Genomic DNA, 15,730 nt, shown 5'->3' with positions numbered 1-15,730 from the left:
GCGGGGGTGGGGCTGTGACGTGTGGGAGGGCGGGGCGGGCAGCAGGTGAGACGCCAGGTCTCCGGGGCTCCAATCACTCCAGAGACTGAGCCATGGGGAGAAAGCAGCGGGACGAGGATGACGAGGCCTACGGTGAGACTGGGGCGAGGCCCGGGACCCTGTGGAGGGAGGGGAGGACGGGTGCTTTGGGAATGGTGTCTGGGGCTGGCTCCAGGGAGAGGAACTAAGGAGAGTACTGTGTCCCTGAGGGGAGGGCCCGGGAACCGGGAGCCATGGAGGGAGGGAGTCAGGGTCCTGGGAGGAGGATGGGGCTCCAGGGCTGAGGCTGTTGCTGGGGAGCCCATAGAGAGTGAAGCTGGGTGCCTCTGAGGAGTTTGGGCTGAGGTCCTTGGGAGGAGGGGGGGATTTCAGGCCTGGACTCTGGGTCCCTAAGGGCAGGGCCCTAGGAAACAAAGCCGAGATGGAAGGTGGCAGGTTGGGGCCCTGAGCAGAAGGGGGCTGGAGGCTGGGAGTGTCCTGTGCTGCAGAGCCTGCAGCGGGTGAGGCCAGGGTCCCTGTAAGGAGGAGGAGGTTCAGCCTGGAGGCTGGGTCCCTGAGGGGGAAAGCTGCTTGTGGCCTGCCGGCTCCCTTGAGGAGTGAGGGGACCCTGAGTGGGCTGGCCTCTGCCTGCCAGGGTCTCTGGGAGAAGTGGCAGAGGGAGTGGGTTCTGCTGGGGGTCCCTGTGAGGCGTTGGGGCTGAGGGTCTTTGTGGAAAGGGGGCTGGGGTCCTGCCTAGGGGTCTCTGTGAGGAGCTAGGAGCAGGAGCTGGTCTTGGGGTACTCTGAGGAACAGAGACAGGGCCCCTGGGGTTCCTGTGAAGGGTGAGGCCTGAGGGGAGAAACAGCAGGGAGCCTGTTTCCAGAATCTGTGAGGAAAAGGGGCTGGGGTTCTGAGGAGAGAGGGAGCTGGGGACCGGCCTCCAGATCCCCATGAGCAGTGAAGGCTGGGAACTCACCTGCGGAGGCCCCCCTGGGCTTCTGGTCTGAAGGGGAAGGAACCCCTATGAGGGACCTTCTCGAGGAGAGGCTTGAGTCCCTTAGGGCCATAGGGGAGCGGGCAGTGAGGACTCTCAAGTAGACTTCCTGGAGCGGCTTCAGGTCAATCATTGTCCATGAGCCATGGAGGGACAGAGTCCAGGGCACCTGGGGAAAGTGGACCCCACCCGCCCCTTCCCAGACTACTGCCCAGCCCTCGGCCCTCCCTCCTTAGCGCCCACAAGGCACCCTGACTGCCCGGCCCTCCTCCTCCCTGTGTGTGTACTCAGGGAGGACCAGGAACTCAACGTGCCTGCAATCTCTATGGCCAGGCTCAGGTGTCACTCTGACTACTGGCCCAGAGCCCGGAGCACACTGTGGCCAGGGGACTGAGGTCCCACCAGAGTGAGGATGTACAGGGCCGCTTCCCTCCCCAGGCCCTGCTGGGGTTGACACCTTTGTCTCCAGTTTCTTTCCCCACAGCCTTGAGCCAGAGGGTAAGGCAGGGCCTGGGGCAGACGGGGGAAGAGGCTATGACCTCCCTGAGGGGCTGTGGGTCTGTGTGGTCCCTGGGCAGGGATTAGGGAGGAGACAGGGATGAGAATGAGGGAGTGAGAGCCACTGGGAGTCCCACATCCCAGCTAAAGGGAGACTCAGGAGAACCATGCCAGGGTAGGGCAGGGGACCAAGGCCATTTCCCAGACTGACTGCCTTGAGATGTGAGCCGGAAACTATAAAGGCCTTCCTTCCCCTCCCCATGGCAGCCTGGGTGGAGCTCCCAGGGAGCTGCTGAGCTGCTGACCAGGCCTGGATCCTACCTTTCCTGCTCCCCAGTTTTCCCCTCCTGCCAGTCCTGCCCTAGCCCATCTCCCTCCAAACACCTGAGGCCTGGGTAGGATCCTGGGGCTAGGAGGACTCAGCAGGACAAGATATGCAGAGAGAGACTCATCCTCCACACCTCTTCCCACGTCCCTCAGGGAAGCCAGTCAAATATGACCCCTCCTTTCGAGGCCCCATCAAGAACAGGTGAGCTCTGGGCACTGCTCCAGGGGCTGGCGGGGGTGGTGGGTGCAGTGTGGAATCCAGTATTTGCTTTGTATTTGCTAAAATATTAGTAAGAAACTTGTGAAAAAGAGAAACTCCTGCCCCAGATGGGTGGTGCCCTGGGGGGATTGTTGTGTGTCTGGAGCAGGCATCGAGGGCTTCCCAGTTCTGGGGGGATGTTCTGTTTCTTGACTTAAGTGCCGGCTTCACAAGTGGGAGAACTCACCCAGCTGAGCCCTTGCGAGTTGTGTGCTTTTCTGTCTTTTACTTGAGAAGAAAGTTTATCCACCCAGAAAAAGGTTTTCTTTCTGTGTTTTGGAGATGGGGGTTCACTGCAGGCTCGAACTCCTGTGCTCAAGTGATCCTCCTGCCCTAGCCTTCCAAGTAGCTGGGATTACAGGCATGCACCATCACACCAGGCTAATTTCTTTGAGATGGGAATCTCACTATGTTGCCCAGGCTGATCTCAAACTCCTGGCCTCAAGGGATTCCCCTGCCTCAGCCTCCCAAGTAGCTGGTATTACAGTCATGAGCCACTGTGCCTAGCTAGGTTTTCTAAATAAAATATTTTTTAAAAATTAGCCGGGCAGTAGTGGCACGCACCTGTAATCCCAGCTACTCGGGAGGCTAAGGCAGGAGAATTGCTTGAACCCAGGAGGCAGAGGCTGCAGTGAGCCAAGATTGCACCACTGCTCTCCAGTCTGTGTGACAGAGTGAGATGCTGTCTCAAAATAAAAAAATAAAAGCAATAAAAATATAAAAATAAAGCCTACTGATGACCATGCTGCAGCATCCCCCAGCTCTCTAACCCTTGACCCCTCCAGACCATAAGCCCTACCTCCCCAAGTCTCCTTAGCTCAGCCTCCCATTTCTCTCTCAGAAGCTGCACAGATGTCATCTGCTGCGTCCTCTTCCTGCTCTTCATTCTAGGTTACATCGTGGTGGGGATTGTGGGTGAGTTTCCATCTGCTCAGAGCCAGGGCAGTGGGTGAGGGACAGTAACCCAGGGAGGGACCATTCCCATAACTGCCCCACTAAGTCCCTGTCCTCCAATGACTCATCCGTGCCTCTGTCTGCAGCCTGGTTGTATGGAGACCCGCGGCAAGTCCTCTACCCCAGGAACTCTACCGGGGCCTACTGTGGCATGGGGGAGAACAAGTGAGTACAAAGGCGAGAAGAGGAGTGCAGGAGCGAGACGAGGTGGGGTGGGCAGGAGACAGCCCCCCAACTCAGGCTCCAGACCTGTCCATGCTCTTCCACAGCCTTTCCCTGCTGTCCCCACCCCACCTCAGCATCCCTGAATCTGACCACTCCAGGCCACGTTGAGAACCGTTGCTGGACACTTAGCTTCTTGAGTCCCACCAGAAATGGGAGGCAGTGGAGAGTCGTGTTAAGTGTATGAGTTTTACAGTTCAGAGATTGGTGTTTCAATCCCCAACTGGACTAAGTTTTGGTTGTGTGGCCTTGGACAAGTTACTCAAGCTCTCTGAGCTTTGATTTCCTTATCTGAAATTCAAGGAGAATTCCAGAAGCAATGCCAACAGTCCTCACATGCAGATGTCCAATAAGTAATAAAACCTCAAATATTTATATAGCATTTACTATGTTCCAGGCAGGCAGTAAACTTTACACACACAAGCTCATTGAAATCGCATGAGGTAGGCACTATTCTTTTATATGGAGTAGAACCAAGACCGAGAACAAGTGACTTGCTCAAGATCGTAGAGGTGATATGAAGTCGTGGAGCTCCAAGTTCATGCTCTGAGCCATTTGTCAGCTGCTGCAATGGTGACTTACTCTGAGAGATCTTCTAGGCGTCTCCCTACCTCCCCAGCTGAGCTAGGGCCAGGAGCTGGGGGGTGACTGGTCTGGGCCACGTGGGGCTGGGCCCACTGTATTCCTGAGAAGCCACCCTAGTGGTCCCTCCCCTCCCCCAACACCTGACCAGGCCCTGATGTACATGGTCCCTCACCTCCCACAGAGATAAGCCGTATCTCCTGTACTTCAACATCTTTAGCTGCATCCTGTCCACCAACATCATCTCAGTGGCTGAGAATGGCCTACAGTGCCCCACGCCCCAGGTCAGAGCCTGGGACCTGCCTCTGCCCCAGATCTCACCCAGGGTCTCAGGTTCCAGCCCCTTAGTGTTCTCTCTGCACCCAGGTGTGTGTGTCCTCCTGCCCGGAGGACCTATGGACTGTGGAAAAAAACCAGTTCTCGCAGACTGTTGGGGAAGTCTTCTATACAAAAAACAGGAACTTTTGTCTGCCAGGGGTACCCTGGAATATGGTGAATATTGCCCCTAACCTCATCACTGTCGCGCAGAAGGGCCAGGGTGGGCACGAGTGGGAGTGGGAGTTGGGTAGATGATCACCAGGTTGGCTCTCCTGGGGAGTGTGGGACAGGCTGAGCCCCATGGTGGTGGTGAGGGGACCTGCTTCTTCATCCTGCTCTGTGTCTGTGTGTCTGTGTGTCTGTCCTTTCACTCCTGCCACAGATGGTGATCACAAGCCTGCAACAGGAACTCTGCCCCAGTTTCCTCCTCCCCTCTGCTCCAGGTGAGAAGCACAGATTCCTTCCTCAGACATCATCTAGTCCAATGTTTTCATTGCTTGAATGAAGAAACCAGGCCCAGAGAGAGCGAAGTCACATATCTTGTTGGTGGCAAAATTGGAATTAGCATCAGGTCTTCATTTTTCTCTTTGTTATATGGCCTTGCAGTCAGACAATCAGTGTTTTGGGGACTATTATGTGCCAGGTGCTGGGGACAGAGGCAGGGATAACAACTGCTCCCTGCTTCAGCTACATTCTAGGTGAAGAGATCAGAGTTGTTCACAAAGAGACTGTATGAAAATCTCATGAAAACATACATGGGTGAATCTACACACACATTTTTTTTTTTTTTTAGACGGAGTCTTCCTCTGTTGCCCAGGCTGGAGTGCAGTGGCGTGATCTTGGCTCACTGCAACCCCCGCCTCCCGGGTTCAAGCAATTCTCTGCCTCAGCCTCCCGAGTAGCTGGGATTACAGCACATGGTGCCCACCACCACGCCTGGCTAATTTTTATTTTTATTTTATTTATTAAATGTATTAAATTTGTATTTTTAGTAGAGACGGGGTTTCACTATCTTGGCCAAGCTGGTCTTGAACTCCTGACCTTGTGATCCACCCACCTTGGCCTCCCAAAGTGCTGGGATTACAGGCATGAGCCGCCATGCCCAGCCTGCACACATATTATTTTTATATATGCACAGGGAAAAGGCTAGAAGGATATTTGCTCAAATGTTATAAGTGAACATGGCTGGGTGGTAGGATCACAGCTGAACTTTTTTTCTTTTGCAGTATGCTCTTCCTTCCAATAGCAAACGTCTTTTTTTTTTTTTTTAAGAGATGAAGTCTTGCTATGTTGCCCAGGCTGGTCTTGAACTCCTGGATTCAAGCAATCTTCCCACCTCAGCCTCTCAAAGTGCTGGGATTACAGACATGAGCCCCGACACCCAGTTGCAAATGTCATTTTTAATATAAAACAATTTTTAGGCCAGGCATGGTGGCTCATGCTTGTAATCCTAGCACTTTGGGAGGCTGAGGCAGGCAGATCACCTGAGATCAGGAGTTCGAGACCAGCCTGGCCAACATGGCGAAACCCCATCTCTACTAAAAATACAAAAATTAGCTGGGCGTGGTGGCATGCACCTATTATCCCAGCTACTCAGGAGGCTGAGGCAGGAGAATGGCTTGAATCCGGGTGGCAGAGTTTGCAGTGAGCCGAGATTGCGCCACTGTACTCTAGCCTTGTTGACAGAGCGAGACTCCGTCTCAAAAAAAAACAAAAATTTTAGGCCAGGAGCAGTGGCTCACACCTGTAATCCCAGCACTTTGGGAGGCCGAGGCAGGTGGATCACAAGGTCAGGAGTTCGAGACTAGCCTGGCCAACATGGTGAAACCCCGTCTCCACTAAAAATACAAAAATTAGCCAGGCGTGGTGGTGGGCACCTGAAATCCCAGCTACTCAGGAGGCTGAGGTAGGAGAATCGCTTGAATCCAGAGGTGGAGTTTACGGTGAGCCGAGATGGTGCCACTGCACTCCAGCCTGGGCAACAGTGAGACTCCATCTCAAAAAAAAAAAATTAGACAATTTATAGCATAAGATGAGATATCCAGTTATCAATTTAAGTACAATAAGGAGTATCTCAAGTGAATACTTCAAAGTCAAGTAGATCTGAATATAAATTCTAGCACTTTCCAGCCCTATGGTCTTGACCCAACTATGCAACCTCTCTGAACCTTGTTTCCCCATCTTTAGAATGTAAATGACAGCGAGGTGCAGTGGCTCACACCTGTAGTCCCAACTGCTCAGGAGGCTAAGGCAGGAGGATCACTTGAGTCCTGGAGTTTGAGGTTACAGTGAGCCACGATTGTGCCACTGCACTCCAGCCTGGGCAATAGAGTGAGAAATCCTGCCTCTAAAAAATAAATAAGCTAGATGAGGTGACTCACACCTGTAATCTCAACACTTTGCAGGGCTGAGGTGGGAGGATTGCTTGAGCCCAGGAGTTTGAGGCCAGCCTGGGCAACATAGCAAAACCCCATCTGTACAAAAAATTTAAAAATTAGCCAAGTGTGGTGGTGCGCATCTATAGTCCCAGTTGCTTGGGAGGCTAAATGGGGAGGATCGCTTGAGCCCAGGAGTTCAATGTTGCAGTAAGCTATGATCGTGCAGCTGCACTCTAGCCTGGGTGACAGAGCAAGACCTTGACTCAAAAATAAGTAAATAAATAAATAAATAGGTAAATAAATGACAAAGCAAGGCTGCCTGGCAAAGTTGTTGCAAGGATGGCAGTAAGTGGCTCTGTAGGCACATAACAGCTGCCAAAGGAGGTAGGGATAAGGTCAGAAGGCTTCCTGGAGGAGGCGAGATGGAGCTGGATTTGAACAGGGAGTCATGGATGGGATTTCTGGTGGAAAGAGAGCCCTGAGAGAGAGGCACAGTAAGAGCAAAGGTATAGAGTAGAAGGGAACATGGGCTGGATTTGGACAGCAGAGCCTGGAAGCCTGGCCAGGGAGTGTGGACGCTGTCCCTGGGGCAGAGCCTCTGGAGATGTCTGAGTCGCAAAGGGACCCAGAGCCCTGGAGTGATGAAGTCCAGGCTGTGCCACAGTCTCCCTGGCACTCCACTCGGGTAGAGGGCGGATGGAAGGGTGACAGGGTGTTCTAAGAGTTGAGGCCAGCCGAGAGGAGGGTCCAAACCGAGGCACGGCAAGGAGGGGAGGCAGGGGATGGACTGGGCTCCACAGGGCAGAAGCCCGTTTTTGAAATCAAAAGCAGCCCACTGAGGGACGCTTCATCACCCTTCCCTCCCCTAAGGGCACTGTGGACTGGGAGGGGGCCAGAGACCCTCCAGGCAGAGCTCCTGGCCCCTGACCCAGCAGCCCGGCTCTCCCTTCCAGCTCTGGGGCGCTGCTTTCCATGGACCAACGTTACTCCACCGTCGCTCCCAGGGATTACGAATGACACCACCATACAGCAGGGGATCAGGTAGGCACCTCCCTCCCCCACATCCTGGCCACACCCCTTCCACCCACAGCCCCATCTGACTCTGTCTCCCCAACAGCGGTCTTATTGACAGCCTCAATGCCCGAGACATCAGTGTTAAGATCTTTGAAGATTTTGCCCAGTCCTGGTATTGGATTCTTGTGTGAGTCACCAGATTCCCCTCCTCTCGTGTCCTTGCCTTCTTCCTCCCTGATCCTCTATCCCCTCGCCCAGTGTCTGAAACACAGGCTTTGGACAGAGGAGGAGGAGCCAGAGCTCAGAATGGATTCCAAGACCAACAGGATTTATAAGGGAAAGAGGCCTAATCTGGGAACATTGGGTGGTGTGTGGAAAGGCAGGGGGGGCCTCTGAAAGGGGAAAGATTTGAGGGGCTAGGGCTGAACCTCACTGTCCTCACCCTGCCTACAGTGCCCTGGGGGTGGCTCTGGTCTTGAGCCTACTGTTTATCTTGCTTCTGCGCCTGGTGGCTGGGCCCCTGGTGCTGGTGCTGATCCTGGGGGTGCTGGGCGTGCTGGCATACGGCATCTACTACTGCTGGGAGGAGTACCGAGTGCTGCGGGACAAGGGCGCCTCCATCTCCCAGCTGGGTTTCACCACCAACCTCAGTGCCTACCAGAGCGTGCAGGAGACCTGGCTGGCCGCCCGTGAGTGTCCTGCCCACCCCCAAGCCACCAGCTACCCAAGGACTGCCCTGGGCCATGCCCGGCCCCAGCCCTGGCCCTGACCTAGGTCTGTCTGCCCCATCCTCTGCAGTGATCGTGTTGGCGGTGCTTGAAGCCATCCTGCTGCTGGTGCTCATCTTTCTGCGGCAGCGGATCCGTATTGCCATCGCCCTCCTGAAGGAGGCCAGCAAGTTAGGGCCTGCCTGGGAGGGAGATGGGGTTGGGGACAGCATGGACCCAGGGGTGCTAGGGGACCTAGGGGGTGCTAGAGAGGTGGCAGGGAGCCTCAGAGGAGAAGGGAGAAATAGCACAGTGGTGAACACTGCTGTGGCTTTGCCTCTCTGAGCCTCTGCTTCCCCATCTGTAAAATGGGGGTAACAATAATTCCTGCCTTCTAGGGTTGTCTTGAGGATTAAATGAGTGCCTGGAATATGACATAGGCCTTCTAGAGGGGTTGGTGGGAGTGGTGGTGGCTGAGTGGAATGGCAGGAATCCAGGCCAGGAGGGGCAGCAGCTTGCTCCCAACCAGGAACTGCCACACACACCTGCCAAGGGATCACGCTTAGGGGTGATCTTCCCTTACTCCACCCGAAGCTGCCCCAGGTGGCTTCTCTGTGACTCTAGTTTCCTGTAAGGGTCATGTGAGCCTGACTTATTCAGTTCTGTTTATCCAGTGAGCACCTACGGTATGCCTAGCACTGCACCAGGCCCTGAGGACACAGATATGAAAGACAATGTTACTGCCCCTGTTGGTCCCACCCTGGGGGAGTGGGGCAGGCCCCAGTGAGGTCAGAGGGGTCAGCACCCCCCCCCCTTTTTTTTTAGACGGAGTCTCGCTCTGTCACCGAGGCTGGAGTGCAGTGACACGATCTCGGCTCACTGCAAGCTCCGCCTCCCGGGTTCACGCCATTCTCCTGCCTCAGCCTCCCAAGTAGCTGGGACTACAGGTGCCCGCCACCATGCCTGGCTAATTTTTTGTATTTTTAGTAGAGACAGGGTTTCACCGTGTTAGTCAGGATGGTCTTGATCTCCTGACCTCGTGATCCGCCCGCCTCAGCCTCCCAAAGTGCTGGGATTATAGGCGTGAGCCACCGCGCCCGGCCGGGGTCAGCCCCTTGAGAAGATGGACAGCTGGGGCGGTGCCGGTGAACAGCTCTTGTCTCCTTGCAGGGCTGTGGGACAGATGATGTCTACCATGTTCTACCCACTGGTCACCTTTGTCCTCCTCCTCATCTGCATTGCCTACTGGGCCATGACTGCTCTGTATCCTCTGCCCACGCAGCCGGCCACTCTTGGAGTCCTGGGGGGTGATGGAAAACAGAGCAATACTTGCCCTGTACAGTGCCTTGGTGTCACTGGAAGAGGTGCCCCTTTCTCTGGGCAGACACAGCAGCACTGTGCCTGAACAGAGTTGAAAGGGTGCACACAGGCTGAATTTCAGCCCTCTCTGTGCAGCAAACGATCTGCACAAGCACCTGGGAACAGGTCCCTAAGGAGTGAGTGGCCAGTGGAGACCTCGTGTGATCATGCTTTCCTTGACTCCCCTCTGGGTACCTGGCTACATCGGGGCAACCCCAGTATGTGCTCTGGGCATCCAACATCAGCTCCCCCGGCTGTGAGAAAGTGCCAATAAATACATCATGCAATCCCACGGTAAGAGGAAGCGGGGGACACGGAGGCGGGACTAGTAGGGCTGAGGGGCTGTAGGGGCCACATTCCTCATTGTGCAGAGAAGACTGAGGCCACAGAGGGCAAGAAACTCGTGCAAGGTCACACACCTAACCGCCAGCAGAGCTAGAAGAAACCAGTTCCCAGAATACCTGGTACTCCTGTTGAGCCGTCCATCATGTGGGGAGGGAAACTGAGGCTGGGAGAGACAGCCCTGGATACCAGGACTTACTCCACCCCTCCCCAGGACATTCCTCTGACTTGAGGACCATCAACCACTTCACCCTCTGAGTCTCAGCCTACTCCTGTTTGTTTGTTTGTTTGTTTGTTTCTTTGTTTGTTTGTTTGTTTTGAGACAGGGTCTCGCTCTGTTGCCCAGGCTGGAGTGCAGCAGTGCAATCTCAGCTCACTGCAACCTCCATCCCCCAGGCTCAAGCAATCTTCCCACCTCAGCCTCCTGAGCAGCTGGGACTACTAGTGTACAACACCATGCCAGGCTAATTTTAAGCTTTTTGTAGAGGCAAGGTCTTGCTGTGTTACCCGGGCTGGTCTTGAACTCCTGGGGTTGCCCCGATGTAGTCAGGTACCCAAGCGATCCTCTGGCTTAACCCCCCAAAGTACTGGGATTATAGGAGTGAGCCGCCACACGCAGTTCCACTCCTCTGTAAAATGGGGATAATTATAATACCCATCCCTGGGGTGGCTGAGATCAAATGACTTTGGGCACATAAAGTGCTTAGTACAATGCCTGGCACCTGATAAGGGCTCAATAACAGGTTGGATTGTATTGTATTATTAAGTCTTCCTCCCTTGGAACACAGAGCCCTAGGTAGTAGCCAGGTGGGACTCCCTGCGGGGGACCTTGGAGAGAAGCTGCTTCCAAAACTCCCTTGTGAGGTTTCCCGGGAGTGGCGCTGGGCTGCTGGAAATTTACTCTTCTCAAACCTGTCATGTCTTCACCTCGTCTGAGCTGGGAACATGAGCTGGGCTGCAAGCATTAGCCCCACCCCTATTAAAAAGGGGAGGTTTGGCAGGCGCGGTGGCTCCTGCCTGTAATCCCACCACTTAGGAGGCCGAGGCGGGCGGATCACCTGAGGTCAGGAGTTTGAGACCAGCCTGGCCAACATGGCAAAACCCTGTCTCCACTAAAAGTACAAAAATTAGCCAGGCATGGTAGCAGGTGCCTGTAATCCCAGCTACTCAGGAGGCTGAGGCAGGAGAATTGCTTGAACTCGGGAGGTGGAGGTTGCAGTGAGCTGAGATCGCGCCATTGCACTGCAGCCTGGGTGGCGAGACTCTGTCTCAAAAAAAAAAAAAGGGAGGTTTATTTACATGTACAGAGGACCCACTATGTGCCAGGCACTGGGTATACAAAGCCCAAAATGATGTGGTTCTTTTCTTTTCTTTTCTTTTTTAATGGAAAAAAAAAGGCTGTTACCCAGGCTGGAGTACAGTGATGCGATCATGGCTCACTGCAGCCTTGATCTCCCAGGCTCAAGTGATCTTCTCACCTCAGTCTCCCAAGTAGCTGGGACTACAAACGAGTGCCACCATGCTTGGCTAATTTTTTTTTTTTAAGAGATGGGGTTTCACTATGTTGCCCAGGCTGGTCTCAAACAACCGGGCTCAAGCAATTTGCCTGCTTCAGCCTCCAAAAGTGTTGGGATTATAGGCGTGAGCAACTGCGCTGGGTATAACGTGAGTGTTGTTTTCAACTTGCTTGTGATCTAGCAGTAAAGACTGACAGAAGGCCGGGCGCAGTGGCTCACACCTGTAATCCCAGCACTTTGGGAGGCCGAGGCAGGTGGATCATGAGGTCCGGAGTTCGAGACCAACCTGGCCAATATGGTGACAGAGTGAGACTCCATCTCAAAAAAAAAAAATTTTTTTTGATTAGCCAGGCATGGTGGCACACACCTGCAGTCCCAGCTACTTGGGAGGTTGAGGCAGGAGGACTGCTTGAACGTGGGAGGCAGAGGTTGCAGTGAGCTGAGATTGAGCCACTGCACTCCAGCCTCGGCAACAGAGTGAGACCTTGTGTCAAAAAAAATTTTTTTTTGGTTATATTTGCTAGAAATGTTTGTTTTTTAATTTGTGACTTTTTACTTTTTATTGTGGGAATTTTTAAACATATGCAAAGTAGAGATGATAGCACAGTGAGTTCCCTGTACCCAGATTCCACAATCCTCAACTTTCTGCTATTCTTATTTCATCTATATCCTCACCTATAATTTTTTTTTTTTTTTTTGAGACAGAGTTTTGCTCTTGTCTCCCAGGCTGGAGTGCAGTGGCGCGATCTCGGCCCACTGGAACCTCTGCCTCCTGGGTTCAAGCAATTCTCCTGCCTCAGCCTCCTGAATAGCTGGGATTGTAGGCGTCTGCCACCACGCCCGGCTAATTTTTTGTATTTTCAGTAGAGATGGGGTTTCACCATGTTGGCCAAGCTAGTCTTGAACTCCTGACCTCAGGTGATCCACCTGCCTTGGCCTCCCAAAGTGCTGAGATTACAGGCGTGAGCCACCGCACCCGCCTCGTAAATTTTTTTTTTCTGGAGACTTTTAAGGCAAATTCTGGACATCATGCCATTTCACCTGTACATACATCGAGATGGATCTCAACAGATAAGAACTGTTTAAAAGCATAGCCACTATATCATTATCACATCTCACAAAATTGACAATAATGCCTTAATATCATCAAATACCTAGCCTGTTCTATTTGCTGGAAAGGGTTTTGGTAGACGTTGCAGAGGCTGCTCTGGAATGGGAATGCTGAGTGAGTGCCTTCCCCTCTGATTGAGACTGAGGGAGCTGATTATGCTTATGCTATAGGCAGACCAAACTGAGTTTGAGCCTGGAGATGGAACTCTCTGACAGAACTTGACTCCCGCAGTTCAGAGAAGCTGCTACTTCCCACCTGTCAACTCTGGGAGGGGCAGGAGCTACTGGGAATGGGACACCCAGGATCCATACTGAGGTCCCCGAAGCCTGAGCCTACTCTATCCCCATCTACCCTCCCAGGCCCAGCCTGTGAACTCCTCGTGCCCAGGGCTGATGTGCGTCTTCCAGGGCTACTCATCCAAAGGCCTAGTCCAACGTTCTCTCTTCAACCTGCAAATCTATGGGGTCCTGGGGCTCTTCTGGACCCTTAACTGGGTACTGGCCCTGGGCCAGTGCGTCCTCGCTGGAGCCTTTGCCTCCTTCTACTGGGCCTTCCACAAGCCCCAGGACATCCCTACCTTCCCCTTAATCTCTGCCTTCATCCGCACACTCCGGTAAGGATGGGGCAGGGGCCTGGTCATTGTAAGCACGGGGGACCCAGGGGTCCTGGAGCTGTCTCTGACTGCCTAACACCCTCTGCAGTTACCACACTGGGTCATTGGCATTTGGAGCCCTCATCCTGACCCTTGTGCAGATAGCCCGGGTCATCTTAGAGTATATTGACCACAAGCTGAGAGGTGAGTCTGGAGTCGGAGTAGGAGTTAGGAGCTGGGGAAGGCCATTAGGGAGGGGCAGTGACCAAACATGAGCTTTCCTTGTTCCCAGGAGTGCAGAACCCCGTAGCCCGCTGCATCATGTGTTGTTTCAAGTGCTGCCTCTGGTGTCTGGAAAAATTTATCAAGTTCCTAAACCGCAATGCATACATCATGGTGAGCTACACTGCAAGCAACCCTTTGTTCTGGTGCCCTTTGGTCTAGACATCTCCATTCTGGTCCAGGCAGCTCGCCTTGGTAACTCTGACCTTTCCACCTCCTTCAGATCGCCATCTACGGGAAGAATTTCTGTGTCTCAGCTAAAAATGCCTTCGTGCTACTCATGCGAAACATTGTCAGGTTAGGCTGTTCCCCACCCCCTTTGTGGCTCCCTCCTCTGATCTCCCACCCAAGGCTGGCTTCGTGGGCATGCTGTGCTCAGCCGGGCCCTAGACTTGGTTTAGTGCTCTGCTCTTGCCATCTTGAAATGTGAACAATTTTCATTTTGCACCAGTCCCCACAAATTACGAAGCCAATTTTACTCTCAGCATTGCCAGGCCTCTCACCCTCAACCTCCCCTAACTTCTGGCACAGGGTGGTCGTCCTGGATAAAGTCACAGACCTGCTGCTGTTCTTTGGGAAGCTGCTGGTGGTTGGAGGCGTGGGTAAGGGACCAGAAGCTGTGGGGACAGAGGGTAGGGGTGCTGGGCAGCTGAAGAGGTGGCCTCAGAGGAGCAGCACTAACCCCCCGAATTATTCCACAGGGGTCTTGTCCTTCTTTTTTTTCTCCGGTCGCATCCAGGGGCTAGGTGAAGACTTTAAGAGCCCCCACCTCAACTATTACTGGCTGCCCATCATGGTGAGTGACTCCCCTCTCTGCCGCTTCACCCCCAACTCCCCAGAGGAACCCAATAACCCCAACGGGTCATGTCTTCCAGACTTCCATCCTGGGGGCCTATGTTATCGCCAGTGGCTTCTTCAGCGTTTTCGGCATGTGTGTGGACACGCTCTTCCTCTGCTTCCGTGAGTGACACTCCCAGCCACCTGTCCCCAACCTTAAAGTACTGAGCCATTCAAGCATTTTTTTTGGAGATTTGGTGCTTCTAGAAACAATGCCTTTATGAGCTAACGAACCAGAGGGAGCTTCTTGTGACATCCTGAGGCCAGGAGTTTAGGGAAGAAGGGAGAGAGTGAGCCCCCAGGCCGATAGGCTCTCCAAAGAAGGAGCATTCTGATGGAGAGGTCTGTGCTATCTTCCCTAGGAAATTTCGGGTAGCAGTTAGCCATCAGAGGCCGGGCGCGGTGGCTCACGCCTGTCATGCCAGCACTTTGGGGGGCCGAGGTGGGCAGATCACCCTGAGGTCAGGAGTTCGAGACCAGCCTGGCCAACATGGTGAAACCCCTCTTTACTAAAAATACAAAAAATTAGCTGGGCGTGGTGGCGGGCGCCTGTAATCCCAGCCACTTGGGAGGCTGAAGCAGGAGAATCGCTTGAACTCAGGAGGCGGAGGTTGCAGCGAGCCGAGATTGCGCCAGTACACTCCAGCCTGGGCAACAGCGAGACTCCGTCTCAAAACAAAGAAAAAAGATTTAAAAAAAAAAAAAAAGCCGTTAGAGAGACTTCCCAGCAGGTGGCTGTAGCGGCAGGGGATTTTCTTACTCTACAGTATGCATCCATTCAGGGTTTGCCAGGCTCCTCCTAAGCGACTGACATGCATTTTTTCCGCTAATTCTTATCATCGCTCTATGCAATATAATATTCCCGACCCCACTTCACATGAGGAAACTGAGATTACATAACCTGCCCGGGGGTAAGCGTGGTGACGCAGCTCAGATTCCAAATCTGGCAGGCAGCTTGCCTCCCAGTCCCCGATTTCCTGGCCCCAGGGTCCGCTTTAACCGGTCTCTGTTGCGGCTCAGTGGAAGACCTGGAGCGGAACGACGGCTCCCTGGACCGGCCCTACTACATGTCCAAGAGCCTTCTAAAGATTCTGGGCAAGAAGAACGAGGCGCCCCCGGAAAACAAGAGGAGGAAGAAGTGAGAGCTCCGGCCCTGATCCAGGACTGCACCCCACCCCCACCGTCCAGCCGTCCAACCTCACTTCGCCTTACAGGTCTCCATTTTGTAGTTAAAAAAAAGGTTTTAGGCCAGGCGCGGTGGCTCACGCCTGTAATCCAACACTTTGGGAGGCCGAGGCGGGCGGATCACCTGAGTCAGGAGTTCGAGACCAGCCTAGCCAACACGGTGAAACCCCCGTCTCTATTAAAAATACAAAAATTAGCCGAGCGTGGTGGCATGCACCTGTCATCCCAGCTACT

At 53.7% G+C, this 15,730-nt stretch overlaps 1 protein-coding gene across 1 annotated transcript; it reads left to right on the top strand.

The window, feature by feature from the left end:
* The first annotated feature begins 92 nt into the window (after positions 1-92).
* Positions 93-15,597, top strand: SLC44A4 (solute carrier family 44 member 4). The gene is made up of 21 exons (XM_030802509.1): positions 93-132; positions 1,991-2,039; positions 2,938-3,011; positions 3,137-3,215; positions 4,039-4,138; positions 4,221-4,346; positions 4,555-4,615; positions 7,504-7,591; positions 7,668-7,751; positions 8,018-8,253; positions 8,363-8,462; positions 9,442-9,534; positions 9,822-9,924; positions 12,960-13,213; positions 13,302-13,396; positions 13,485-13,588; positions 13,698-13,771; positions 14,006-14,076; positions 14,176-14,270; positions 14,350-14,434; positions 15,332-15,597. Exons 1-21 carry the CDS (start codon positions 93-95, stop codon positions 15,451-15,453), a joined length of 2,133 nt encoding a protein of 710 aa, XP_030658369.1. The 3' UTR covers positions 15,454-15,597.
* Positions 15,598-15,730: the final 133 nt, after the last annotated feature.

The sequence above is a fragment of the Nomascus leucogenys genome, chromosome 22a (genome assembly GCF_006542625.1).
Source record: "Nomascus leucogenys isolate Asia chromosome 22a, Asia_NLE_v1, whole genome shotgun sequence".
NCBI lineage: Eukaryota > Metazoa > Chordata > Mammalia > Primates > Hylobatidae > Nomascus > Nomascus leucogenys.
The sequence above is the reverse complement of the archived record's forward strand: the minus strand, read 5'-3'. Positions and strand labels throughout refer to the sequence as shown.

What these genes read in the sequence shown, in the direction of transcription:
- SLC44A4 (XM_030802509.1), top strand. Translation starts at nt 93, where the DNA reads ATGGGGAGAAAGCAGCGGGACGAGGATGACGAGGCCTACG. An exon ending in GGAGACCTGGCTGGCCGCCC is followed by an intron (nt 8,254 to 8,362) that starts GTGAGTGTCCTG and finishes CATCCTCTGCAG; the next exon opens with TGATCGTGTTGGCGGTGCTT. An exon ending in CTCCTGAAGGAGGCCAGCAA is followed by an intron (nt 8,463 to 9,441) that starts GTTAGGGCCTGC and finishes GTCTCCTTGCAG; the next exon opens with GGCTGTGGGACAGATGATGT.